General features: G+C 43.4%; 1 protein-coding gene and 1 pseudogene across 2 annotated transcripts; one reads left to right on the top strand and one right to left on the bottom strand.

Moving 5' to 3' along the window:
• Window positions 1–706: 706 nt before the first annotated feature.
• On the bottom strand, window positions 707–4,144 carry LOC147436262 (uncharacterized; annotated as a pseudogene).
• A 570-nt stretch (window positions 4,145–4,714) lies between these two features.
• On the top strand, window positions 4,715–23,610 carry ER (enhancer of rudimentary protein). Of its 2 annotated transcripts, none has more exons than XM_086489192.1 (5): window positions 4,715–4,859; window positions 22,379–22,472; window positions 22,632–22,752; window positions 23,030–23,172; window positions 23,251–23,610. In XM_086489192.1, exons 1-4 carry the CDS (start codon window positions 4,845–4,847, stop codon window positions 23,124–23,126), a joined length of 327 nt encoding a protein of 108 aa, XP_086345318.1. In that variant the 5' UTR covers window positions 4,715–4,844; the 3' UTR covers window positions 23,127–23,172; window positions 23,251–23,610. The 2 variants fall into 2 exon arrangements, with proteins under 2 accessions (XP_086345318.1, XP_086345317.1); XM_086489191.1 differs by lacking the exon at window positions 4,715–4,859 and adding an exon at window positions 22,246–22,266.
• Window positions 23,611–27,899: the final 4,289 nt, after the last annotated feature.

Raw genomic sequence — 27,899 nt, forward strand, 5'->3', positions numbered from 1 at the left:
TCAATTTTCCAATACTTGTTGTTTGTTGTGTCCACTTGTAGCATTGTGAAGGATTACAGTAAGTGTTTTTCGAATTTGTGAGCCAAAATATTGATGACTTCCATTGTGAGACTCATCGATGTTTTACAAGTTTCGTATAGAGCATGGAATTGTGTAGCTCTTTTACTTAATGACTCCAATTGTGATCAAAAGGAGAATGAAGCTGAAGAGTGTGTGATAAAATTCGTTAAGTGGTTCTCAAACAAGCATTGTTGCATCATAAGCTTAAATGATTCAAAGCTTAAGTTTGTTTGCAATACGCTATGGAGTGCTAGAAACAATTGCTGATTAAAAAGGTGTGTCTACATAAATACCATGTCAATGTCTATCTCTTTTGGAATACTCAAACCAGTAGGATTTTCCATTATAGAGAGAGGAAGAGGACAGGTAGATAGAGAGAGGAATTGAGGAGTACACACCCACCCACACACACACACACATAGAGAGAGAGAGAGAGAGAGAGAAGAGAAACTTTGAGTTCTCAATACGGAGAGGAAGTGAACAATACTTAGAAGCATAACCACAATACTTAGGAGCACAACAAAAGTGTGCAAAAGCACGTTACAAAGAAGTAGAGGACGGAAGCATTGGTTTCGTTTGAGGATATAGTTGGAACAAGCAAGCAAAGTAAAGGGCACCTAATAATGAAAGGCGAACATTCACAACACTAAGATTCATTTTGATACGCCACTACATGGCCAATCGCATTGATTTTGAAACAGCCAAAGCGTGAGGTTGTTGCCAAGGTATCTCTTGCCTTAGAAATGGACTCAATGTAAATTTGGTTGAAGGTTCTATCCAATGCAAGGACTAAATCGACTGCTGTACCAATGACTTGCACATCAAGAAGCTTTTTGTCTTTTGTTGCAATACGTGCTTCCAGCTTCGATGTTGTGATTATTGTGGTGTTGTTATTGCAAGATCCACAATAAGGTGCTTGCCTAAATCTATACACTTTTGTGGATTTACAATTCGAATAATGCTTCTCCAGTAGCACACTGTTGAAGTTGATGAATCGGAGGGTACCAACAACCTAGACAAGGTAACTATGTAAGAAAATGAGAGAAGTCACTTCTAATATATAACTTTATACTATATGAGCACACCTCACGATTGTAGCCCAAATTTTCGGTTTGAGCCTAAAAGACAGCATCAAGCTCCTCTCTGAGGCGCGCACTACGCACATGCACTAGAATTGTAACATCCACTATAGACAAGGTATTGGGCTTGCCAAGGAATGCACCAATGTTTCTTGCAATGCACATTACAGGGCCATCAACAACCATTTCTTGAAGCAATTGTTGGCAATCATCTTTGCGAGAGTTCACAAAACTCAGCTACAAGAAAATATTAAATATGGAAACGAAATAAAAAAGAGCATGAATATATCATGGAAGATTTTTAAATGTATAATAAAAGACTAGAAAACAATAAGCAAGATAGGTCAATTCTTACAAATGCCCTATCTGATGGGAGAGGACCATCTGCAACCAGAGGGTCACCAACAGACCCACCAAATCTTGATTGCGAGTTGTGCTTTTGTAAAATAACAAAAGCAAGTGTGCTCAATTGAGAATGTTCACTTGAAGATTGTTGTGCACCTGTGTCATCAAGAAATGCACGTATCTTGAAATCAGGGGCGAATGTAAGAGACACTGGGAAAGGTTCTCTTGCGCTTACAGTAGTAGTAGCACCGATGTACAAGGAATACAATGCTGACCCCCAGTCTGCCCTATTTTTGCACTTGACAACTGGGCTGTCAATGTGAACAAAGTCACCGAGGTGGAGCTTGTCGATGTAGAGCTCTATGTATGGATCATTGACCACCACCGTAATAGTGTCGGTGCATTCTTCATCAACCAAGTCGAGCTTCAAGTAACAGTTGTATTTCAGTTGGTCAAGGCCAACTTTGTAGGTCCCATATAGATTCAATATCTGGCCCTCAATACAGAATCGTGGGCTTGAGTCAGAGATATCAGTAATCAATATTGTGAGAGAAGACTTTGAGGAAATGGAACAATGCTATGATCAATAGCCTTGCTATCTAGTTGAGATGATTCCCCCACTCCATACATGCCAGAAGATTGAATAGAAGACTCAATTTCAATCGGACTCGGATCATTAGCATTGTTAACAGGTATGTCCTCAATAGGGTTTGGGACAATTGTTGCTTGGAGTGGCAAGGGAGGCAGACAAAGGCTCAATATCAAGAGGTCTTGCCTTGTTTAATAAATGGGACGGAACAACTGTTTAACAAATGGGACGGAACAATTGTTTCAACATATGCTTCCTTCTTGATATTAATGGGCTCCACCACGGCTTGCTTGCCTACATTATCCAAAACATAGCAACATAAGCAAACACCTCTATGAGTTGATGAAATCGCTCTCAAACAAACATGCTTTTGCAATAATGAATGCTCACGTGCAGAGTTCACTCTGCACGTTCAAATGAAACAATGCACGTGCAATAGGCTTGTGAGGCCTACGAAGCTCCTGCTTCGATCTTTTGTGAGGCGGCGATGATGTGCATGCAGTTGGGGGCGCGTCGATACATTTACCACTCGAGATAGGAGTACCTTCTGATGGGGACCTAACGTTTCCATATATAATGAAACATTTGATAACGATAGCTAGAAACACAAGCAATCATTTGTCATACGAATTGTTCAAGATGACAACCTTGTCGTATAACTACTCCTTGCATATCAAAGCACCTAGAAGGCAAAGAGGTGCTTGCAATTATAGGAAGGTGGTAATCATATGAGAGTGGAAAATGTTCTTGTGATACGGGTCTATGTATGTTTGTGTGTGCTACAGAGAGAGAGAGAGAGAGAGAGAGAGAGAGAGAGAGAGAGAGAGAGAGAGAGAGAGAGAGAGAGAGAGAGAGAGAGAGAGAGAGAGAGAGATTCAATGATTATGTGGCGAGAATGACGACATATTAAGCACCGTAGATGACATGACACAACACAAGATAATAATTCTTATCTTCATATATTACGTAGGTAGCATGGTTATGATGCAAGGAAGTTCCACACAAAATATGATGACTACAACTTCTTCATAGATGGCCTATCGAAAGGAGTGGATGCCGACCAAGTGCGATTGCTTAAGAGCTGCCTACCAATTGGCTTGTTAAAAGCTAACAAACTTAAGAAACGCATGTATGTATTCACAAACATGGAGAAGAGGGCATGCACCTAGAACATTGGTCTTTGAACTACATAGTACAAGCATTGTAGGCGTGCAAGCCTATGATCATGGAGAGAAGGCACGATGCGGCGATGCAAAATAAAGCCTAAAGCGTGTCACAAAATGTACATGCATATGAAATGGTCAAGCCATTTCGACTCTGTTTGGTTGATGTGAGTCGAAATTCGAGGTGCTGTTGCTTTTCTGCTGACGTCACGATGGGACAAGATACAACACAAAAAGTACAAACGAGAGAGAAATCAAATCGACAATAGTGAAATGGATTCGAGCCTAGACAGATATCGTGGCACTAATGAGCTTCCAAATTTCCGCTTCGCTGGGGCTGTGGTGATAAAATGGTCATCACATAGAAAGAGCTCTATGTAATCTCACAATCTATACGTATTGCAAGAATTCTACCACGTAATTCTATTTTCTCCACTTGGAACGCTCCTCGAGATGTTTAAGAGATGAGCATAGCAATTGAAATTGCTACTACTCAAGCGCTATGAAAGCTAGATATAAAAAAACGAACAACGACTCACCGCATCACAAGAAAAAAGCCAAGACTATGCAAGGACTCAACAGTAGGACAAGACGACAACAAAGCAATGTGCGAAGCAATCATCAAATTTCCAAAACAGTAATCAAAATAAGCATGATCAGACAATAATATTCCAACAATCTCGCAGCGAGTAACATATTTGTAATGTTGCTCAGCAATAGATTGCGTGATACAAATTCTTAAAGAGTTTGGCCAAGCAAAAACAGAAAGTAGAACAACACAAAAGTCTTCAATAGCTCTCACCACCTTCAAAATCCATGTTGTCAGCACCATCAGAATCTCCAGTGCTTATGTACCATTCTCGTCCTTCAGGAGCAAAAGAACTCCCACTGTTTTGTTTGGAAGCCATTGGCAAGCAAAGTAATTTTACTACAATATACAGTCTTTGAGATACACAAACGCAGAACAATCGCTGCTTTTATACAATTTCATAACAGTCCTTGCATTGTGGCGTTTAGCAAATGCCGAGTCTTTACTGTCCTACTCGCTAGAAGCCCGAAACGGCACGTTTCTGCATTGCAGTGAGCTCGCATCACATTAAATGTGCTGCAATGCGGAAAAGACAGGCTTGCCATCACGCATTGAATGCCTTGCAAGGCGCAACATGCAAATACGGTGCCTTAGCTTACGAGGGGAGAGCATTGTATAGCACGCATGCAAAAACGCCGCCTGTCTTCATCTGCAGACCAGCGTTACGTCCACCAGCGTTTCGGCATGCGTTCCAGATGGGCGCATGCGTTGCAGACCTCCCCTCTTCCACGCGCTGCAGACATCCCCTCAGCCCGAAAAGACCTTCTACACCCAGAAAACCTAAACTTTATGCCTCTATCCACGTGGCACTGATCTTCACCCTCAAAAATGAACGGCTCCAGAAATGCCCACCAACCCACAGGCAGCGCTGTGTGGTAGTTATGCTCTTGAAGAACAAGTCTTGAGTTCAACTCTCGTCGGATAGATCTGTGGGATAGTTAAATATATTCTCCTCTTCTTCTTCTGCTTAGCGCGCAAGACGAGGGGAAGGGCGAGCGCTCGGGATCGGGAGGCGCAGGATGGCGGGCGCTCAGGTGGAGTCTCTCTCTCTCTCTCTCTCTCTCTCTCTCTCTCTCTCTCTCTCTCACACACACACACACACACACACACACACACACACACACACACACACACATAGAAGGGCGTGTTGATGAGGAGTTGAGCCTTGGGGTGGTGCTGTTGGGATGGGTCTCATAGGCTGAACAACAATTTCTTAATGTAATGTGGATTCCTGAGACAGTAGAACCTCGGGAATTTCATGAAATTACAAGGGCTCAAAGGAGTGCATACCCATCAAAGGCCAGTGAACACGATCATTCTGCCAAGCGAAGTGATAAAATCAGATGCAGCAATGGAAGAGTATTCCTCTCGAAATGGTCTCATGGTGCTTGTTGACCGTTGAGGGTTTAGGGTAGAAACACAGCCTTTACAAGCTGTATATGGGAGTGAACAAGCTTCCCAAACACCCTTGAGATTTAACTTTGATCAACTGAGTCAAAAAAGGGTGCTTAACCAAGAGAGCATTTCATCGTTAGTGACACCATTATTGCCACGGGTGTATCAATTGTAGGGATGCATAAGCACACCATCATGTCACTTGAGTGCTTAATCTTTTGCATTCCAATTGGTGTCAATGTGTCAAGATATCATGATTGGGCTTGAACAGACAACCACAAGGCTGAAATGGGTCACTTTCTATTGCAAAACTTAGCGATTGTGTAATAGTCATACACGAGAGTTGAGTCTTGATTCTTTAGATGATGTTGGTGTCGATTCTACTCTTGAAGATGTTGCATGCCTTCTTTTCTGCTGGGATAAGGGTATGAGTCGCCGAATCCCAACTTAAACCTCCTCTACGTACTGTGCAACCAATAGATCTTGTATCTATCGCGATGGATCTCCTCATCTCAAGCTCTTAGCATGTACCGCCCACAGAACGGGCACGGGAACTCACCGCGCGCAATGCCACACCGAGAGTGTGTACACGGCAAGGGAGAGGGAGCGCTAGTTGTTGGAAGAGGGATTGCTGAGGGAAAAACACGAGAGAGAGAGAGAGAGAGAGAGAGAGAGAGAGAGAGAGAGAGAGAGAGAGAGAGAGAGAGAGAGAGAGAGAGAACGCTAGAGAGAGAATGTGGCGAACACAAAAAACCCTAGCAAACTGCAAAATGATAGAGAGAGAGAGAGAGAGAGAGAGAGAGAGAGAGAGAGAGAGAGAGAGAGAGAGAGAGAGAGAGAGAGAGAGAGAGAGAGAGTGTCCAAACGTTGGATCTCTGCAATGCACAACACAACATATGCCAAAAGTACAAGGGGAGAGGTTGCATATATAGGCAAATCCCATATTTGCCATGTCTACTGCAAAACCCCACGATCCTTGATAAATGACCTAAAACGCTAATAAATATGTAAACTCACTAAAAGTGACTTGACACACAATTAGTAGCAGAATTTTAGAAGACTCGAAACTTTGACCTCGGGAAACCCTAGGAATTGGGGTCCTGTCTCCTGCCAGCCTACCGGGTGAGCAACACCGTGAACAAGTACGTCTATCTCAAGTATGCCCGGGCACAGCCACAAAACAACCCTCACTACCTAATCTGCTCTGGAAGATACTCGAGCTACCACCGGAAAGGAAACTGAACTCTAACATTGGGGAGGAGGGGGGTTTGATAAACTTTGTCAAGGGAGGGATAGATTTTCCAACTACTCCTTGGACAATGGGCAACTTATCTACAAGGGAAGAGTTTATGCCTCTTCCTCCGGTGCTTTCTCGTTGCTAGTCCCAATCGCTCAAGTGCAAGTTATCATGAATTTCAAAGGACCTATGCACTAGTGAAGAGATGGTTACATCGGCAAGATATCCAAAACTTTGCGATGCAAAGCAAGGAGTTTCAGGTGAATAAAACTGAGCTTCTCAAGGCTGGAAGTTCATGATAGTCGTGGCATATTCTTCAAGGGAAATAAGAAAGCATTTCCATGGATTTCAAAGCGTGATCGCATAAATCTAAAAAAGGGAATGATTCAATGATTTGATTTGGGTTGTGATGGATAGGTTGACTGAGATGGCAACGTTTATACCTACTAGGGAGGATGCAAAAACTTATTTGTTGAGCATCTCTACAAGTTACACGGTCAGCCTGCACAGATAGATCAAATATTGATAGGAAGTTCGAAAGCGACTTTTTAAGGTGAGTCCTCAAAAAGCTGGATTATTGTGAGTACAAAGTAAGGTTGATCATCTCTCAATCATTGGCATGCTCCGTGAGATCGCAACTAAAGTCTCACCAAGGTTGGTTACCAAGGTCGCCTTAGACTAGGTTCAAACTACCTGAGAATTGAGATTGACAGGAGAGTCATTTCTTGATGGCAAATGCAAATTTGTGGAAAAAAGAAGAGAGAACTTCGAGACCCACCAAACAACTTGGGAGGCCTCCCTCCCTCGGAAACACTGCTTTCCCAAGAACTTTGTTTAAGCAATTACAACCATAACATTTTCATATTATAGAAATCAAACTATGTACATATCATATAAAGTCACTCAGCAAAGTACTATCACCGTGTAACACCCCAAAATGTCAAGGATAAATCAGTTGACTTTATTCCCATCTAGACAATCTACGACACAGGAGTGCAGTGGCTCCCCTTTTGTGTAACTTATTCAACCTGCTGATTCAACATGGACTTTTGGAATAGTTGCAGCTAGACCAAAAACCTCAAGGTGAAGCACCAACATCTAAGAAGTATTTGCCAATTCCTCCTCCATCTACTTTGCATTAAGAGCGGGATAGTTTTTGAGCTTGACAAAACACTTGCGTACTAGCTTACCCTTCACTGTCCTTTCCTTGTGTGCCATCTGCAAAAATAGGACCTGGGCACCCCTTCTCCTTGCTTTTCTTGGCGGCCAACGACCCTCTCTCTCTCTTTCTGTGGAGCCCCCGTCACCCCTATTCTAACCGCCTTTGGGGCCTATAAAAGCACACAAGGCGTTCCCTCTCAGGGGGATAGATGTGCCAGTGATGGGAGCAAAACTCTGCTGCGAGGAAGATGGAGAAAAAGGCCAGCGCTAGCAAGAAGGGGAGGTTGCTGCAGATTTCAGCCATAGAGATGCCGCTATCGCGAAGAAGTGCCTACAATGTGTGTTTCCATCGCGACAAGTTGCTGTTTTCTCTGTTTTCAGCCCGTAAACGTCGTAGACGGCGCTGATTTACGAGAAGGAAACCTAAGAGCACACCTCGTATGTGTGTGGGATTGGAAGAGAGGATCCTCTGTGTAGAGATCTCTTCCGGGAAGATGCTTTTTGAGAACCGAGTTGTGTTTCGAGCGTCAGGACTTTGAAGGTAACGATTTCCATGTTATGATCTCTGAGTGTTTGTTTGCAGGTGAACTTCCTCTACGTGAGGGAATAGGAGCAGAGGAAGGCATGAGCCTTTGTAGGAGAAAAGCGCTCTGAGGAATTAGAGCGAGATCAGCCCAAGCGTTTCGTACCTGAGTTTGGGAAGTAGTTCCATGGACCGGAGAGAGCTAGTTGAGATTCCCAAGTAAGGACTTCGTGTGTCACGTGACACATCCAACCTTGTGTGTCCGTGGACAAGCTACAACATGACCAGGGTTCAGTTCAGTCAAGTCAGTCTAGAATAGGAAGTGATCCGGCACTTTGGTGAGTCTGTTCGCAGACCGTGCATGACGAGACACGTAGAGTAGATGCATATCCTCCGGTTGCACACAGCATGATCATCAGCATTCCCATCAGAATCCATCAATGGAATTTTCCAGTGCATCAAAACCTATTTTTCCTATTTTTGACATTTTTCACTTATTTATTAAGTGACTTTTGTTGGGAACTAGGTAGGGCAATTTTGCTAATGAAATATATAAGCAAACCAGAGCTAGCACTTTCTGGCAAAAGAGGCAACAAGAGCATTGCTCAACAGGCACCTTCTCAAGCGAGACTACCCCCAAGAACCTGGCGTTTTACCCTAGACCCCCCTAGCGTTTTCAGCCTAAACACACCAGCGTTTTCAGCCTGTACCCATCAGCGTTTTCAGCAAAGAACCTCAGCGTCATTCAGCCCCTGGCCTTGGCGTTTTCAGCAACAACTTTCCAACGTTTATCAGCCCTGCAATTGGCGATTCTGCAGCAGCAATACAGCCAGCAGCATATCGTTTTTCAGCAGTGATTCGGCAGCCATAATTCATCGTTTTTGCTATCAGCCATCAGCGTTTTGTAGCAGCATGAGCCAGCGTTTTATACCTGCATCAATTAGCGTTTTGGGGACCAGCAAGGGGCAGCGTTTGCGGCAGCAAAACAGCCCATAAGAAGTAGTATAAGGCAAGTCAGTCCAGCCCATCACAATCGTCGTCCCGTCATCTGTACAACACAGTTTTCAGCCATAGCATCATTTAGACTTGCATCAGATATTGTACCAGATTGAGCAATCAATAGTAGACCACTCTCGCCATTGAGAGTGGGGCCCTTGGAGGAGGGTTTTACAATATCCTCGGTGTCGTATTCTCTTCTCTCTCTATCTCTCAGTCTCATGCACCTTCATGCACAATGTCTATTCACTTTGTTTGTGTCCATTGCACTCTCTCACTAAACGAACGGAAGGCTCTTTTTCCGTAAGTAAAAGGAACCCTTGAGCACAATTCGGAGCACTCATCTCGAGCAAAGTTCAACATTCACTTCCGCTGTACCTTGCATTGGTATTAGAGCTTTGGCAGTGTTCTGTATCACTCAAGGAAAGAACCACAAGAATTTGTTTTTGCTTGTTGCGGTTGTCACACGTAACCCAAGACTTCTTGGGCGTGTCGATTCCTCTTCGTGTTTTTGAAGAGTGACAGGAATCCCAAGAAAGAAGGGCTTGTCCAATTGTTGGGTGCAGCGGAATGAATGTTTGCGCTTTGCTCAAGATGAGTGCTCCGAACTGTGCTCAAGGTTCCTTTTGTTCTTATGGAAGGGAGAGCCTTCCGTTCTTAATGAGAGAGTGCAATGATCACAAACAAAGTGAATGGACACTGTGTGTGCAAGTGTATGAGACTGAGAGATAGAGAGAGAGAAGAGAATACGACACCAGAGATGTAAAACCCTCCTCCAAAGGCCCCACTCTCGTCGGCGAGAGTGGTCTACTTATGATTGCACAAACCGGTACAAACTAAATGCATGTGCTGATGCAAGTCTAGGCTACATAGACGACGACGACAGGGATGACGAAGCTGACACTAGGGCTGAAATCTGCAATCTTTCTACTGCTGTCCGAAAACGATATGAGCTGAAATCTGTGGCTAGTCCAAAAACGCTGATTTTGGGGCTGTTTCTGTGGGTCTTTGTCATTGAAAATCTGCAAGTTTAGGGCTGAAAGCTGAGGTTTCTTTAGGCTGAAAACTGATGGTCTTTCCGAGCTGATTCTGCTACTCTTTTAGGGGTTGACTTGCAGTTTCTTCATTGCTGAAAACGCTGCATTGCTGTGGCTGAAAACGCTGCAAATCTGCAAACGTTGGGACATGCAAAAACGCTAGGTTGATGTGTTTCTGAAAACGCTAGGGAAGGTCTTCTAAAACACTAGCTGAAGGGGGTAATGTGGCGATGATCTTTTGATGCAAAACGCTAGGTTTGAGCTTGCTTCTGGCGATGATCTGCTGATGGGAAAACGCTAGGGGCAAGGGTCTGATGGTTCTTCTTGCTTGGAGGGGGAAACCGCCAAGGGGTCTTGTTGAGAAGTTGCGTGTTGAGCTTGGCTCCTGTTGCCTCTTCTGCCAATTAGTGCTAGTTTAGGTTTGCTTATATACAAACTTACTCAATTTGCCCTACCTACTTTCCAACAAAAGTCACTTAAAAATAATGAGTGAAAAATGTCAAAAATAGGTAAAATAGGCTAAATGCACTGGAAAATTCCCCTGAAGGATTCTGATGGGAATTTTTATGATCACGCTGTGTGCAACTAGAGGATATGCATCTACACTAAGTGTCTGGGCATGCACGGTCAACGAATAGACTCCCAAAAGTGCCAGATCACTGCTAAATCTAGACTGACTGGACTGAGTGAACCCTGATCATGCTGTAGCTTGTCCACGGACACATAGGGTTGGATGTGTCACGTGACATCCCCTCCTTTTCAAAGTGAGGTACTGGTACCGAACTGTATGGCGTCGAGGGAGATCGCCAATAGCATCCGGAATCCTGGAAGGGACTCTTTGTCGGCCCACTCTGATGTGTGGGTCGTGTGGTACTTGAACTTCATAAAGGTCTGCAATGCTTGCTTCTCTGGGCCGCGCCGAAAGCGACACAAAGTCTTCTGTGGCTCCTTCGATGCTTCAACTTCGTCTAGAGTCATGCTTCTTTCTTCTTCAAGAGTCTCCATGGCTGAAAATTCCTGAAACCATTTCCAACACAAAACCATGAACATACCCATTCCATGTAAAGTTACTGGAAAAAATCTTGTCTTCTTTAAAGATTGTGTATACAATGTAGATGAACATAGAGACAGAGTGACAAACCGTTCATCAAACACATGCAAACAATGAGATCGAATCTTTTCTTTCTGATCTAAATTAATGAACTGTGGCAATTCACAACGGAAATGCCCATGCTTGGTGCTCATACTTTCATGTGCTCGTTTTGTAAATGTGTCATGCCTAGGAAGAGACATGGAATGTGGCGTCCTTGAATGCATACTTTTCAGCTTTTCATGAACAATCCGCATACATTCGTGCTCATTCATGAGTGAAACGTGCTCAACGTACAATATTTCATGCCTAGGAAAAGGGATCACATAAAGACGCTGACTAAAATACATGAAACGATTACGAATGAAACACTCGAACAATGCGTGCGTATCAATCATGTGAACACATAATACTTCCTGTGAGGGTTCTTTGGACCTAGGCTCGAGAGCCAAGATCGTTCCTTCGTGATTGATCGAATCTACAACGAGGTTAGCTTCGCTAGAAAAAGCATCAACTAACACATCATCCTTCTTGTGAACAATCATATCTTCTTTATGCAAATCATGATGCTTGTGAGAAATCACATCTTGATCATGCAAATCATCATGCTTGTGAGAAATCACATCTTGATCATGCAAATCATCATGCTCATCATTATCATTCAAATCATCATGCAAATTATTGTCATTCAAATCATCATGCTTGTGAGAAATCACATCTTGATCATGCAAATCATCATGCTCATCATTATCATTCAAATCATCATGCAAATTATTGTCATTCAAATCATCATGCTTCTCATAATCATGCAAATCCCTGTGTGTCATGCTTTGGAGAAGAAGAGACTGAGAGAGTCTCCTTCTCCTGAATCCTTTCAATCTTGTCTTGCATATTAGCAATGAGAGAGGGAGAATGAACAATGTCCTCTCCACGAATGACAATGGAACAATCACCTTTGGCATAGAGAGTGATAGTGTTAGCCTCCCAATCAATGAGAGGGTTAAGATCACGAAACCATCGAATGCCCAAAATCATATCACATCCTGAGAGAGGAGAGACAAAAAATCTTCTAGTGAAGGCAGCTTGTTGAATTGTAAACAACACACCAAGACACTCCTGCGTGATGAGAGAGTCCATACCGGGAACAAAGCCAGAGACCTCGAGAGGAGATTTCTGACTAACTTCTAGGCGGGCTCTCTCAACAAGAGAGGGATTGATCACATCATGCATACTACCTGGATCAAACAGAAACTTGGGACACACTCGTGTTATTATTAATTGCATTGACAGAGGAAGTGGGTTCTGTGGATTCTTTAGATTCATTCGCTTGAAGCTTAGGACATGTTCTTTTTATGTGACCCTTAATGTGACAATGAAAACAACGACCTTTCTAGGATAAGTGCTTTGCTCTTCCGACGTGATGTATCCTCCTACAATTCCTTGTGCTACCTTTTCATTTGGAGTAAGTATAGGTTTAGCAATTGTGTTAGCCTTACCCTTAGGTTCATTGGGAGAATTCTTTTCTGAGAGACTGTTGGAAGATTGGTTAGAAGAGTTACCATTCTTACCATTCTTACTGTTCTTACTGTTCTAAGGGTTCTGAGAAGTGTGCGAGGTACTTGTGGAAATCTTGTTCTCCTTAGGCTTTCCTTTGTTGTGCTTCATCTCCTGTGCACCTCGACATCGTACTTGATATACTCGTCCAATCCATAAAGGAATGCCTCTTTGCGTTCATCATCCGACTTGCGCAATTGGGTACCTAGCTGCAAAACACGATTAGAAAAAGACATAACCGGCATACCATTTTGCTTGAGAGCGCACCAATCATCCTTCAATCGTGCGAGGTACTAGGTGGCATAAACCGCGCCTTGAGCTTGTCTTGGAAATCAGCCCAACTGAAGGACAGGGGCGTGAGTTCGTCGGCTTCCTCTAGGTGCGCGGCTAGCTGTGTCTCTTGCCATGCGTGGTACCAATTGATGGCATCACCGACAAGCTACATAGCTGCCGTCAATACCTTGCTATTCCCTGTCTTCTTAGTTGTCGCAAAATAAGCATTAAATTGATGCAACCAAGAATGAATAACCGTAGCATCCATCTTACATCATACTTACTGAAAGTCAACTTCTCTGTGACTGGATGGTTGGAATCCGTATCGTGGCTTGCGCCACTTGAGGAACTTCCAAGATCTTTGGCTGGTTCGGACTTCGAGGCACGTACTTGTTGAGCCAATTCTTGAGTGCGTAGTTCTCTTTGAGCCTCACGCTCGACCTCTACGGCCACTCTTTGAGCTTCACGCTCGGCCTTTTTTTCTGCTTTTCTTTCGTTTCGTTCATCGCGCTCGCGTTCTAAAGCAATGCGATTTGCTTCTTGTTGTGCGGCAATTCTTTCGTTTCTTTCTTCACGCTCGCGGTCCTTGGCTTCTTGTTGTTTTGCTTTTCTTGCTAGTTGTGCCAACGCAACTCGATTCGTTTCTTCTTGTTGTGCCATCATCTCCAACATCGACTTGACCATCACCTCCATAGAAGTTGGTACAACTCGTAGCGTAGATGGCGAAGGGGGAGGGTCGGAAAAATCTCTTGGTGGGGAGAACTCTTCGTCGCCTCTCTCATGCTCACCACCTGTATGCGAAGTATCCATTCCGCTTCGGGTGATGACCATGCACTAGGTCTTGGGTTCTTGAGGTTCTTGAGGGTCTTGAGGTTTTCTTTCGCTTGTAATCTGTGTTTGAGAAGGATCTTCTCTTCACCCAAGTTCTACTCCTTTTCGCGGGCGCACCCCTTGGCGGCCTTGCGCTCACACCAAGGTTGCTTTTTACCACCTCACGTCGATTGGCCGGCCGCTAAGTGCATGGTCCGCTCTCAATGAGTGAAAAAGAGAGACAAGGGGAGGCTGGACAAGCCCTTCTTTCCTGGGATTCCTGTCACTTTTCAAAAACACGATCAGGAATCTACATGCCCAAGCGAACTTGGGTTCGTGCGACCGCAACAAGCAAAAGAAATTCTTGTGATTCTTGTGGTTCTTTCCTTGAGCGATACAGAACACTGTCAAAGCTCTGATATCAATGTTAGGTGCAGCGGAATGAATGTTTGCGCTTTGCTCAAGATGAGTGCTCCGAACTGTGCTCAAGGTTCCTTTTTGTTCTTATAGAAGGGAGAGCCTTTCGTTCTTAATGAGAGAGTGCAATGATCACAAACAAAGTGAATGGACACTGTGCGTGCAAGTGTATGAGACTGAGAGATAGAGAGAGAAGAGAATACGACACCAGAGATGTTGTAAAACCCTCCTCTGAAGGCCCCACTCTCGTTGGCGAGAGTGGTCTACTTATGATTGCACAAACCGGTACAAATTGAATGCATGTGTTGATACAAGTCTAGGCTATGTAGACGACGACGAGGGGGATGACGAGGCTGACACTAGGGCTGAAATCTACAATTTTTCTACTGCTGTCCAAAAACGCTATGGGCTGAAATCTACGGCTAGTCCAAAAATGCTGATTTTGGGGCTGTTTCTGTGGGTCTTTGTCGCTGAAAATCTGCAGGTTTAGGGCTGAAAACTGAGGTTTCTTTAGGCTGAAAACTGATGGTCTTTCCGAGCTGATTCTGCTACTCTTTTAGGGGTTGACTAGTTTCTTCATTGCTGAAAACGCTGCATTGCTGTGGCTGAAAACGCTACAAATCTGCAAACGCTGGGACATGCAAAAACGCTAGGTTGATGTGTTTCTGAAAACGCTAGGGAAGGTCTTCAAAAACGCTAGCTGATGGGGGTACTGTGGCGATGATCTTCTGATGCAAAATGCTAGTTTGAGCTTGCTTCTGGCGACGATCTGCTGATGAGAAAACGCTAGGGGCAAGGGTCTGATGGTTCTTCTTGCCTGGAGGGGGAAACCGCCAAGGGGTCTTGTTGAGAAGTTGCCTGCTGAGCTTGGCTCCTGTTGCCTCTTCTGCCAATTAGTGCTAGTCTAGGTTTGCTTATATATAAACTTACTCAATTTGCCCTACCTACTTTCCAACAAAAGTCACTTAAAAATAATAAGTGAAAAATGTCAAAAATAGGTAAAATAGGCTAAATGCACTGGAAAATTCCCCTGAAGGATTTTGATGGGAATGCTTATGATCACGCTGTGTGCAACTAGAGGATATGCATCTACACTAAGTGTCTGGGGCCAGATCACTGCTAAATCTAGATTGACTGGACTGACTGAACCCTGATCATGCTGTAGCTTGTCCATGGACACATAGGGTTGGATGTGTCACGTGACACCAGCCTCCCCTTGTGCCTCTTTTTACTCATTGAGAGCGGACCGTGCACTTAGCGGCCGGCCAATCGACGTGAGGTGGGAAAAAGCAACCTTGGTGTGAGCACAAGACCGCCAAGGTGTGTGCCCGCGGAAAAGAGCAAAACTCGGGTGAAGAGAAGATCCTTCTCTAACACAGATTGCAAGCGAAAGAAGAACCTCAAGAACCTCAAGAACCTCACGAACTCAAGGCCCTTAAGAACCCAAGACCCACAAGAACCCAAGTTTCTTGAGAACTTAAGAACCAAGATCACAGTGTATGGTCATCACTTGAAGCGGTATGGATACTTCGCATGGAGGTGGTGAGCATGGGAGTGGCGAAGAAGAGTTTTCCCCACCAGGAGGTTTTCTGTCACGAGGACGTGGCAACTGCTAACCTTAGTTGTTTGTTTCTTTCTAATAATTTTTGTTTAATTTTTGAGACCCTCTTTTTGAAGTTGCAAATGGTCGGACATTGTATGGTCAATGTGAACGGTAGTTTCACATGGAGACGGGAAGTTGGTCGGCATTGGAACTCGTAAAGTAAAAGGATGTATAGGCTCAGCTCAAGATCATGTAGGTTACCTCGTCACACTTAGCAAGTTGGTGGATACTAGGAAGTGAACTCAATAAAGGTACAATGTCAAGGTGGAGTCACCAAAGGAGAGTACCCGATAGCTCGGTTACATTGCATTTTTGGATGCGGTCTCCTTGGGCATTAATGGTTAGATGACCAATGGGAGTCCAACGGAAGCATCCCCTAATATTTAGGGAATTGCTATTTTGGGCCACGAAATCTGTTCGTGTCATTAGCTTCAGAATGACAAGGGGAACATTTTATTACTCTGTTGCAAAGTCAACTGATGCACTAGTTGAGAGATTTTTAAGCAGGAAGCCCAATGCGGGGAAATTGCTTGTATAAGTGCCAAGTGGCATTTTTTTGGTCAATTTACCAAGTCTTGGAGAAGAGAATTCGTAACTGACTTTTTGGAGCAGTTTTGGAGGCTGATAACTCTGATTTTCAGCCATTTCTCTCCATTTTTGAGCTTCCCATGACTTTACCTAGGACTAAGGAGCTCATTTTCAGCATTGGAAGGCATCAAATGCGTGTTTACAGAGCTGTTTTGTTACGTTTTCAGTGATACGCTGGTTTTGGCAGCCATGGAAATCTTCCCTTTTTGCATCTATTTGTTTACAGATGCATTACAAGTCAAGCGCAGAAGAGGGGGCGCTCGATTTATGCTAGGGGGATGCTTCATTGAGAACCTGTCACAGGTTAAGAGCTATGGAGTGCTTTCTTTTCCTCTCATGCACAATGTGGTGCTAGGAGTGATACCCTGCACACTACACACTGCTCTCTCTCTCTCTCTCCCCCCTACGTGCAGTTATGTGATGCCCCACAAGAGGGCTCTTCATTTGACTGATGTACAGCTGTGTGGGTTCATGCTTTTGTGCTGAGGCAAGAGCCTCCTTGAGCAGGAACAGGGGTAGCTAAATGCTACTCCAAAGCAGGCACCGGTGAGGGTCATAACCTCACCATACAGGTGCGTTTTCAGCGCTGTGTATGCCTGTATATTGACTGTTTTTCAGCCATACAGACGCCAGAACCATTGGGAATAGTGCCCCACTGGCAGAGGACAGTTAGGGGACTGTTTGGGGCTGAAAACAGGGCAAAAACCAGTAAATACAGCGTGCTGAATTTACTGTTTTTGGGTAGGAATCAGAGGGTTTATACGAGTGGAAGTGAGTTTCAGCAGGGGAATTGATTTCGCGCAAGTTTTGGGGCTGTTGTGTTGCCGAAATTTGGCCAAAAGAGGTGGTATCTAGCGGGATACTGATAAAGGATTCCCAGGACTCTACTTTGTAATTTACCCTCTCAAAGTATAAAGAAATACTGAAAGGGGTGCCAATTTTGGGGCCTACAGGTTGTCGGCGTCTGCTCGGAGCATTCTAGCTTCTGAGCCGTGTGTGTGCTTAAGTGTTAATTCCCGTCGCAGGTTTCCTTTGCACGTTCTCACTGTGTGTGTCTAAAGTAAAGAATTTCGGGTGAAAGCTAAAGCCTACCGTCCCACGAGCCGGTTTCATTTTCCTACCCTTCCCCATCTATGCCACGGATTGTACCAAATCCTATGGAGGCTTTGGTCAAGACAATGCTGGACATGACCGCACAACAAGAAGCGAATCGTTTGGCGGCCGAAGAAAGACAAGCAGAGCGTGCAGCACAGAGTGAACGGTGCATGCAAAAGTTGGTCTGACATGTTCTCGCCTCGAAGTCCGAGCCAACCAAAGATGTTGGTAGTTCATCAAGAGGTGCAAGCCAAGATTCGGACTCTATCAACCCAGTCACAGAGAAGATTCAGTTCAGTAAGTATGATGGTAAGATGGATGCTACGGTTATTCATTCTTGGTTACATCAATTTAATGCTTATGTTGCGACAACTAAGAAGACAAGAAATAGCAAGGTTTTGACGGTAGCTATGTACCTTGCCGGTGATGCCATCAATTGGTACCACGCATGGCAAGAGGCACAGTTAGCCGCGCACCTAGAGGAAACCGACGAATTCACGTCCCTTTCCTTCAATTGGGCCGATTTCCAAGACAAGCTCAAGCTGCGGTTTATGCCTCCACAGTACCTAGCACGATTGAAGGACAATTGGCGCGGTTTCAAGCAAAATGGTATGCCAGTTATGTCTTTCTCTAATCGTGTTCTACAGCTCGGCACTAATTTCGCAAATCGGATGCAGAGCGCAAGGAGGCAGTTCTTTATGGATTGGACGAGTATATCAAGTATGATGTCGAGGTGCTCGATCCAATCGATCTCAACAAGGCGGTAGCGATTGCTCTTACACAGGAGATGAAGCACAACAAGGGAAAGCCTAAGGAAAACAAGACTTCGACAAGTACCTCTCAGACCTCTCAGAACCCTCAGAACGATAAGAACGGTAAGAACGGTAACTCTTCTAACCAATCTTCCAATAGTCTGTCAGAAAAGAACTCTTCCAATGAACCTAAGAGTAAAGCGAACACAATTGCTAAACCTAAGTTCACTCTAGATGAAAAGGTAGCACTTATTCTAAGGAAAGGTCGTTGTTTTCATTGTCACATTAAGGGTCACATAAAAAGAACATGTCCTAAGGTTGAATCGAATGAATTTAAAGAATCCACAGAACCCACTTCCTCTGTCAATGCAATAAATGACAACACAAGTGTGTCCCAAGTTTCTCATGACCCTCCCATTGATGAATCTCTCGTTAAATGTTATGTTCATATGACGGGCGGCGTTTTGTCATATTGTTTGACCCAGGCAGTATGCATGATGTGATTAGTCCCTCTCTTGTTGAGAGAGCCCGCCTAGAGGTTAGTCAGAAATCTCCTCTTGAGGTCTTTGGCTTCGCTCTCGGTATGGACTCTCATCACGAAGGAGTGCCTTGATGTGTTGTTTACAGTTCAACAAGCTGCTTTCCGTAGAAAATTTTTAGTCTCTCCTCTCTCAGGATGTGATATGATTTTGGGCATTCGATGGTTTCGTGAGCATAACCCTCTCATTGATTGGGCAGATAATACGTTCACTTTCAATGCCAAAAGTGACTCCTATTGTCATTCGTGGAGAGCAAGTTGTTCATTCTTCATCTCTCATTTCTAATGTGCAGGCGAAGATTGAACGGATTATGGAAAAGGAGACTCTCTCAGTCTCTTCTTCTCCAAAGCATGACACACAGGATTTGCATGATGATAAGCATGATGATTTGAATGATAATGATGAGCATGATGATTTGCATGATCAAGATGTGATTTCTCACAAGCATGATGATTTGTATGATCAAGACGTGATTGTTCACAAGGATGATGGTTTAGTTGATGCTTTTTCTAGCGAAGCTAATCTCGTTGCAGATTTGAGCAATCACGAAGAATCGATCTTGGCTCTCGAATCGAGGTCCACAACACCCCCCCAGGTAGATTTGATCAAACACGACGAACCGATCTTGGCTCTTGAGCCTAGGTCCAAAGAACCCTTACCGAAAGTACTATGTTTTCGAATGATTAGTCAACAAGCATTGTTCGAGTGTTTCATTCGTGATCGTTTCCTGTATTTTAGTCAGCGTCTTTATGTGATCCCTTTTCCTAGGCATGACATATTGTACGTTGAGCACGTTTCACTCATGAATGAGCACGGATGTATGCGGATTATTCATGAAAAGCTGAAAAGTATGAATTCAAGGAAGTCACATTTCATGTCTCTTGCTTGGCACGACACAATTCTAGAAAGAGCACAAGAAAGTATGAGCACCAAGCATGGGCATGTCCATTGTGATTTGCTACAGTTGATTGATTTAGATCAGAAAGTCAAGATTCGATCTCATTGTTTGCGTGTGTTTGATGAACGGTTTGGCACTCCGTCTCTATGTTCATCTACATTGCATGCAGAGGCTTTACAGAAGAGTAGAATTTTTCCAATCACTTTACATGGAATGAGTATGTTCATGGTTTTGTGTTGGAAGTGGTTTCAAGAATTTTCAGCCTCGGAGATTCTTGAAGAAAGAAGAAGCATGACTATGGACAAAGATGAAGCATCGAAGGAGCCGCATAAGACTTTGTGTCGCTTTCGGCGCGGCCCAAAGAAGCAAGCGTTGCTGACATTTATGAAGTTCAAGTATCGCACGACCTACGCATCAGAGTGGGCCGACGAAGAGTCCTTCCCAGGATTCTAGAAGTTGTTGGCAATCTCCCTCGACGCCATACAGTTCGGTACCAGTACCTCACTTTGAAAAGGAGGGGATGTCACATGACACATCCAACCCTATGTGCCCGTGGACAAGCTACAGCATGACCAGGGTTCCGTTCAGTCAAGTCAGTCTAGAATAGGAAGCGATCTAGCACTTTTGTGAGTCTGTTCGCAGACCGTGCATGACGAGACACGTAGAGTAGATGCATATCCTCCGGTTGCACACAGCATGATCATCAACATTCTCATTAGAATCCATCAAAATCCATCAAGGGAATTTTCCAGTGCATTAAAACCTATTTTCCCTATTTTTGACATTTTTCACTTATTTATTAAGTGAGTTTTGTTGGAAACTAGGTAGGGCAATTTTGTCAATGAAATATATAAGCAAACTAGAGCTAGCACTTTTTGGCAGAAGAGGCAGCAAGAGCATTGCTCAACAAGCACCTTCTTAAGCAAGACTACCCCCAAGAATCTGGCGTTTTACCCTAGACCCCCCTAGCGTTTTCAGCCTAAACACACCAACGTTTTCAGCCTGAACTCACTGGCGTTTTCAGCAAAGAACCTCACTGTCATTCAGCCCCTGGCCTTGGCGTTTTCAGTAACAACTCCCCAGCATTATCAGGCCTGCAATTGGCGATTCTGCAGCAGCAATACAGCCAGCAACATAGCGTTTTTCAGCAGTGATTCGGCAGCCATAATTCAGCGTTTTTGCTATCAGCCATCAATGTTTTGTAGCAGCATGAGCTAGCGTTTTATACCTGCAGCAGTTAGCGTTTTGGGGACCAGCAAGGGGCAGCGTTTGCGACAACAAAACAGCCCATAAGAAGTAGCAGAAGGCAAGTCAATTCAGCCCATCACAGTCGTCGCCCCGTCGTATGTACAGCACAGTTTTCAGCCATAGCATCATTTAGACTTGCATCAGATCTTGTACCAGATTGTGCAATCAATAGTAGACCACTCTCGCCATCGAGAGTGGGGCCCTTGGAGGAGGGTTTTACAACATCCCCGGTGTCGTCTTCTCTTCTCTCTCTTATCTCTCAGTCTCATGCACCTTCACGCACAGTGTCTATTCACTTTGTTTGTATCCATTGCAGTCTCTCACTAAAGCAACGGAAGGCTCTCCCTTCCGTAAGTTAAAGGAACCCTCGAGCACAATTCGGAGCACTCATCTTGAGCAAAGTTCAACATTCACTTCCGCTGCACCTTACATCGTGTCCACAAAAGTAGAGTTGCTCTGCGGAAAGAGGACCTTGGAAACAAAGGCGGAAAAGAGTTGCAGGGGTACCATGCTCTGAGTCTGGAAGGTGAGATCCAGAGGCAAGAACCTTAGTTCTCGAGGGTTTGGAATAAGGAACGGAAGTTCTTTGGAATAGGGTTTTGCCCTAGGAATAGGAAGCCAAGGCTTCCAGGAACCATCAAGTCTTATTCTAGAACGAACGTGGTAATTCGATCGGTTCAAGTGCTTGTATAGACTTCTCCTCAATAATAAAGATACTATTACGGGGGGGGGGGGGACCAACCCATCTTCTCGTCCCTAGTACTGTGTCGATCTTCTCACTCTCAATCTCTCTCTCCTCTTTATCTCTCTCTATATACCCTCTAGCTTCAGTATTAAGTAATAAATTCTACTTATCTGAATATATTTTATATTGTTATGCGCTCCCGTTTGTGACAAAAGCCAAAGGACCCTGCAGGAACGAAGTTATGGTATTTGGGCTTTGTTTAGCCACACCGGATTTGAGCGTTGTCCTACGATTATTTCTAGCTCTCTTGCATGGTTCCATGCATTTTGGTTGCTATATCTGTACTCCTTTGTAAAATAAATACAAAATCAGTTCACAAAAAACGCGCACGTGTGTGTCCCCTTTTTCATACAGTCATGTGGACTCATTGTCTATGGTAAAAACTACTGCTCTATTGTAATATATATGATACATTGCATGCGCTCATACACCTTTTTTTTGTTGCCTTGTTTTTCACAGTTGGATTTCATTCTCAAATTGGTGACGGAATATCACCTTTTATTGTTTCGTTTTGTTCAGTGTGTTTACAATATCTAAAATTCAACAAGTTACTTTGCAATGCTTTTAACTGCTTATGCAACTGTTAATTCAGGCAAGCAAGCATACAATTATTTTGATTCAACCTAATCAGAGTAGAGCAACTCGAACTTTTATGGACTTCGATACTGTTGCACAAGCCATGGATGGTAAGATCCAGGCTTTAAAACCTGTTTTCTGTTTACTTGATTCAGAATACCTTAGAGGTGCTTTGATGTTTTGCGTATCTTTGATTCGTTTGAATTTTGAAAGAAAGCCGAATGGCTTGTATGCATATCGGATTAACCACACGTGCTTTTATTTTGTAGGTATCTGTGGTTTATTTGAAAGAAAGTTGAAGGAATTGAATCCAAATGTCCGGAATATCAGCTATGATATAACGGATCTTTACAAATTCATTGATGGGCAGGTGGACATGAGCGCCTTAGTGTATGTATCTCTCATATCAAAGAAAGGAGACTACTCAACTTTCTCTCTGTATCTCTTGGTCAATGTATGAGAGCAGCTGTGCCTTAAAGAAGCAAGTTTATTTTCTTGTTAACCTGTTACCAAGTGGGATGCTTTGTGAACTTCTGCGTTTCTCTTGGCTTAGTGCTTAAGCTTGCATGTTCTACTTTTATACATTGAATGATCATGGCTGGGGTTGTTCAAAAGGAGCCACAGACTTTTAGCTTGTTTTCCTAACTGTTATGGCTTTTCTCCCCAGTTTCGATCCTGCAGTTCAGGCATATCTGCCTTATGATCGGCAGTGGATTAAACAGCGTGCTTTTCAACATCTGAAGAAGCTTGCAGGGAGGACTTAGGAGGACCCCACAGAGTTCTTGTTGGAAGCATGCAACCTGATTCTATGTAACTGTTTTTTGGGTTTTTTTGAAGCCTTGTGGCCTTTATATTTCCCCCCCTTATTTTGTCTCAACTTTCTTGCAGGAAAAATTTGGGTCTCAGTCTAGAGCCATGAGCTATCGTTACACTCATAGATTGGGAGCAACAATGGTCCAGACTAACACGACGTATTATTTTGTTCACTGTGTACTATCTTGGTTTACCTGTTGATGGTACTCTGGAGCTATAAACCATGCAACGTTCTATGCCCCAGAGCTACTAAGGTTTGAACTAGGCCTGGTTTGTGGTGTTCTTGGGACTTTATAGACATACGTAGACTACCCACTTATCAAAGTATATCTAGTTTTGAGTATATTGTAAATAAGCCCCTTGAATTTGCACATGCTGTGTTGTTTTAACCAATAAATTACTGAAAAATATATTTAAGGATTATCGTTGTTTGCTTCCTGCCTTGTAGAGGTTACAACTATGCCAGTAGAAGAGCTTGTACTAAGGCATTGGTGGCCTGGAGTCAGAAGTGGCATTTCCAATCCTTTCATTGTTGAGCCCAGCTATGATTTCCATGATTTATCCAATACCTCCTCCACACCAGTTGTAGTGTCCCATACTTGGGTTGTTCTGCATGAGTTCTTTGAACTGCAGTCTTCACCATCTTCATTTGTGGATGACAATGCTTTGCAATGACATCACATTTTTGGCTTTCTAAAACAAGCCTTAGTGAAGAATAGAGTTATGCATACATTTAATGTGAAGTATTGACAGATGGAAATTTTTGATATTTCAGTTTGTAAAAGAGTCCTTTCATATAAGAGCTTCAAATGGGTCCATTTTATTAAATTGTTTTGATATGAGTCCATTTCATTGAAGTGCCTCGGAGTGTCAACATGACCTTCACCTTGTTCTTACCATATCTAGTTGTTCCACCTTTGTAGGGTAATGTGTTCAAGGCTTTCTTTGATGCTTACAAGTTTAAGTTGGAGTGTCACCTTCAAAAAATTGCTTATGGTCTTTTGTTGTAGTGAGGTGTTCACAGTCCACTTTGTAGACATAGAAAAAATTATATGATAATGGTAATCACTTTATTTTGTTCTGGACCTTGTGTTAGCTTTTTGATTTGGGATGGTGTTACACGTCTCTATGCAATTATAGTCACAAGGGAATTTCATGCATGTATTGTTGTTCAATCACTTTTGGTCTTAATAATAATGGCACCAGCTTACTTATTTAATCATCATTAGTGACATTTTGTAATCCTAAGCTCAAGAGAATTGATGGTATGGTGGGTGGGACTTTCAAGCTGAGTGCGAGGACTCCTATAAGATATGATTGAGAATTGACTTCCTAAAAGGAGCAATGAGAAAGGCTAAAGATAGAATTGGACCTTGTAGTGATTAACATAGAAGACGCTCGTGTTGAGGAAGTGGAGCAAATTATCTTTGAAGTGTTTGATAGAATGAGACCATATTATGAGGAAGGGGAGCAAATTATCTTTGAAGTGTTTGATTGAATGAGACTGTAACTTGGATTATCTTCTAAGCAATCTTGTAGATATTGTGTAGTTGTCACAACAGATGAGAAAGTAGCTTCAATTGCTTGCCTAAGAAGCATACTTTTAGTCTTTCCAGTAAATCAAACTTAAAACTGAGAAGTTGTATTGTCTATTAAAGAAGATTAGATACTATAGTTTATTGGTACAATATCTTTGCTTCATGCATGTGGAGAAAGTTTCTCGACTTCAATTATGAAAATTTCAAGCACTTGAAAGAGGTTTGAATGGGATATCAATCATAGAAAAATATGATGTAAAATGATTGAAATACTTGGGATTCTGTAGTCATAGCCTTGATTATCTAAGAGTGAACTCTTATAAGGGTCAACCAAAAGATCATTGTCCTAACTACTCCCTCCTTGAAGAAGAGTTTTCGTCCTAAAAAACTAGTGGACAACAGCTTCTACCTAACTATATTCCAAGAATAACCCCACATTTTGAGAACCACCCTACATAGCCTTGATTGGTCCAACACATCATAGAAGTGGAAATGCATTCACTCTCTTTGGGAAGCTCCATATCTTGTTTTATACTTGTGCACAAAGAAACATTGTGAAGCCTAGCATGCTATTAGATGGAAACGAGAGTGTGGAGATCACTTTCACACATAAAATTCATGCACCGCACTTTGTAAATACCATGTATAGGTCGACAAAATGGATACCATAGTCAACTTAAGTATGTATATATTCATCCTCTGATGTTAGTTTTGATGGTATGTGCGCTTATTAAGTTCTTATGCCTTCTTGATTGATTTATTTAAATAGATTTCTCAATGAATAATGTACACATTTCATGGCTTAATTTAGGAAGCAATAAGACCTACATGGTACATTTGGGGAAGCATGCACCGAACTTCTTGTACATCAAAAAATAGGTTGCAAGGGTGGTGGAGGTAGTGGAGAGCATAGCCTCTAGAGCATTGTTCATTTAGAGCAGCCTTGATGAATCTTTTCCTCTCTCTAAGTCTCAACCTAGCAGTTACGAGGAGGTACAACATTGTCTTGTTCCAAGAGCTTGTGAGGATGGCTAACTACGATCTTCCTATGTGGTGGCTGCCATAGGTCTTGTCAGCAATATGTACGGGACAATTGTAGCTACATTATTCATGCGAGGGGTCATTCTACGAGGGCACGCTTTATCTATGCCAAATTTTACTTATGTTGGTACTTGTCTAAGCTGCTTTGTTTTTAGCATGGAGAGTTTTTCTCAGATCTCTCGCTGAGATCCGCCAGCGGCCGATGCTGAATCTTTTGTGATTTAGCTATCCCACCTAGCTGCTTAGCTCACACCTAGCACTTTAGGATTCCATAGTATTTTATTTTGTCATTTTTGTTACTCCTACGTTGCACCAGATCCACCACATTGTAACTTTCTGGTCTCATAGGTCACTTTGGCCTTTTGAAGACGTTAATATAACATTTCATTTCATCTCTCTCTCTCTCTCTCTCTCTCTCTCTCATCATAAGAATTTTCAGAGTTAGTTTTCTTTTTAGTTTATATGCCTTCATGGCATGATACACGAAGTGGAATGTGACCAATGATGCATTTGATTTATCCTAAATGTTAGCTTTGTCCTCCTAAGGATGTTGATGTAATCTTTGTTTCTTTTTGTTTCTCTCCCCCCTTCTTACGATTGTGACTTGCCACCACATTACCTTTATATTCTTCATGTTTGCAGATGTGGAGTGATTAGCCAAGAGGACCCTTGCTCTTGATTGGTAGCGACTCTTCACCAAAAAGACACACCTCTTCACCAAAAGCTACATTCTTTCGATGACTAACTATGTTCCTTTGGTGATTGGCCACAACTTGTCATCGACTGATTGTAGGTATTGTAGTCATGACCATGGGGTCTAATCATGTGTCTTTTCATTATGGTATGTGTCAAATTATACTCTCCCTTCATAGTTGCCCTAAAATTGAATGTGTTCATGGCATTGCAAGTGTTCTCAGGTGGTCGGCGACCCTATAGTAGATTGCTAGATCGGCAACCAGGTGTCCACAAAATTAGAGACTCAAGGTGGAGGCTAGGGGCCACATTTTCCATTGCCTACTCTAATAGCTTTTCTAACATTGGATAGTGGTTTAGCTTTTGCTCAAACAGGTGCCCATCCTGATGTCCGAGGACGTAACACTACTAGAGCATCATTGTCTCATATATAACAATGTGAATAACATGAATACCGTTCCTCTATTTTTCAAGCCCGTTCCCACCTCCCATTCCCTATTTCTCATTCCTTATTCTTGACCATTCCCTATCTCCCTGCTTCTCATTCCCCATTCCATGTGGGTGGTCAATCAAGCAATGATGTCCAAGCTCCCTCAACCACCTCAAAACTTTCTAGCTCGCAAGTGGGTTGTCCGAGTGTGAACCCGGTCCTTTGGGTTATGAAGTCCTATAAATAGGACTTGAGTCTCATTTGTGAGACATCTTCTGTGATCACCACACTTGGACTCTTGGCCCTTGGTAGCTCTGCCCGCAAACCCGTATTGGTATAGGCTTGGTGGTATGGGACATCGGCCCTTGTGATAGAGGCTAGCCCGCTTGGATCAGGCTCCCATGCTCGGGGGTGAGCTCGTATTGGCTCTATGGTTGGGAGATGAGCCGAATGTTTGCTCACTACGCGTGAGTTTTGGTTGTGTCATGTCATGTATGTAGGATGGATCCGGCAAGGGACTAACATTGGTATCAGAGCCTACTTCCTACTCGTATGCACGACTTGACAGCGTGCACAAAACCACTGGAGCTCATGGGGCCATGATGACCCAACTTCACAGGTTCTCCCAACTCTTATATAGGGTGGTATGGGACGCTACTAGCAAGAGAGGAGGGCAAGAGGGGCACATGCTAGCCGGTGGTGGGAATCTTCTAAGTCCCTTTTCATAGATTTTCGTGTGTGGAATGCTGATGGCCAGTGGCAGTCACATGGATGCTTGGTATGCCTTTGTTTTGCCTCTCCATTGCCGATGATCGCATGAGGGTGTCCTCGAGAGCTGCGACTATTAGGACATGGCAACCAATTAGTGAGAGGTCTTCTCGTATATGGAGCATGTCTTTATTGGTATTCATGGCAGAGGAATAATTTCTTAATCAGTGCGGGGGGGGCAACTCCCTTTGTTAGGGTGGTACCCCTGGTGGCCACAGTGGCTAAGGTACTCGACCCACGGTTTAAAATTCCGT

This window comes from Adiantum capillus-veneris, chromosome 18 (assembly GCF_014529385.1).
Source record: "Adiantum capillus-veneris isolate H3 chromosome 18, ASM1452938v2, whole genome shotgun sequence".
Classification (NCBI taxonomy): domain Eukaryota; kingdom Viridiplantae; phylum Streptophyta; class Polypodiopsida; order Polypodiales; family Pteridaceae; genus Adiantum; species Adiantum capillus-veneris.

Bases quoted from the DNA above. Each gene is read 5' to 3' on its own strand.
- ER (XM_086489192.1), top strand. The intron at 22,473-22,631 runs GTAAGATCCAGG...TTTATTTTGTAG, and splicing joins TGTTGCACAAGCCATGGATG to GTATCTGTGGTTTATTTGAA. The intron at 22,753-23,029 runs GTATGTATCTCT...TTTTCTCCCCAG, and splicing joins GTGGACATGAGCGCCTTAGT to TTTCGATCCTGCAGTTCAGG.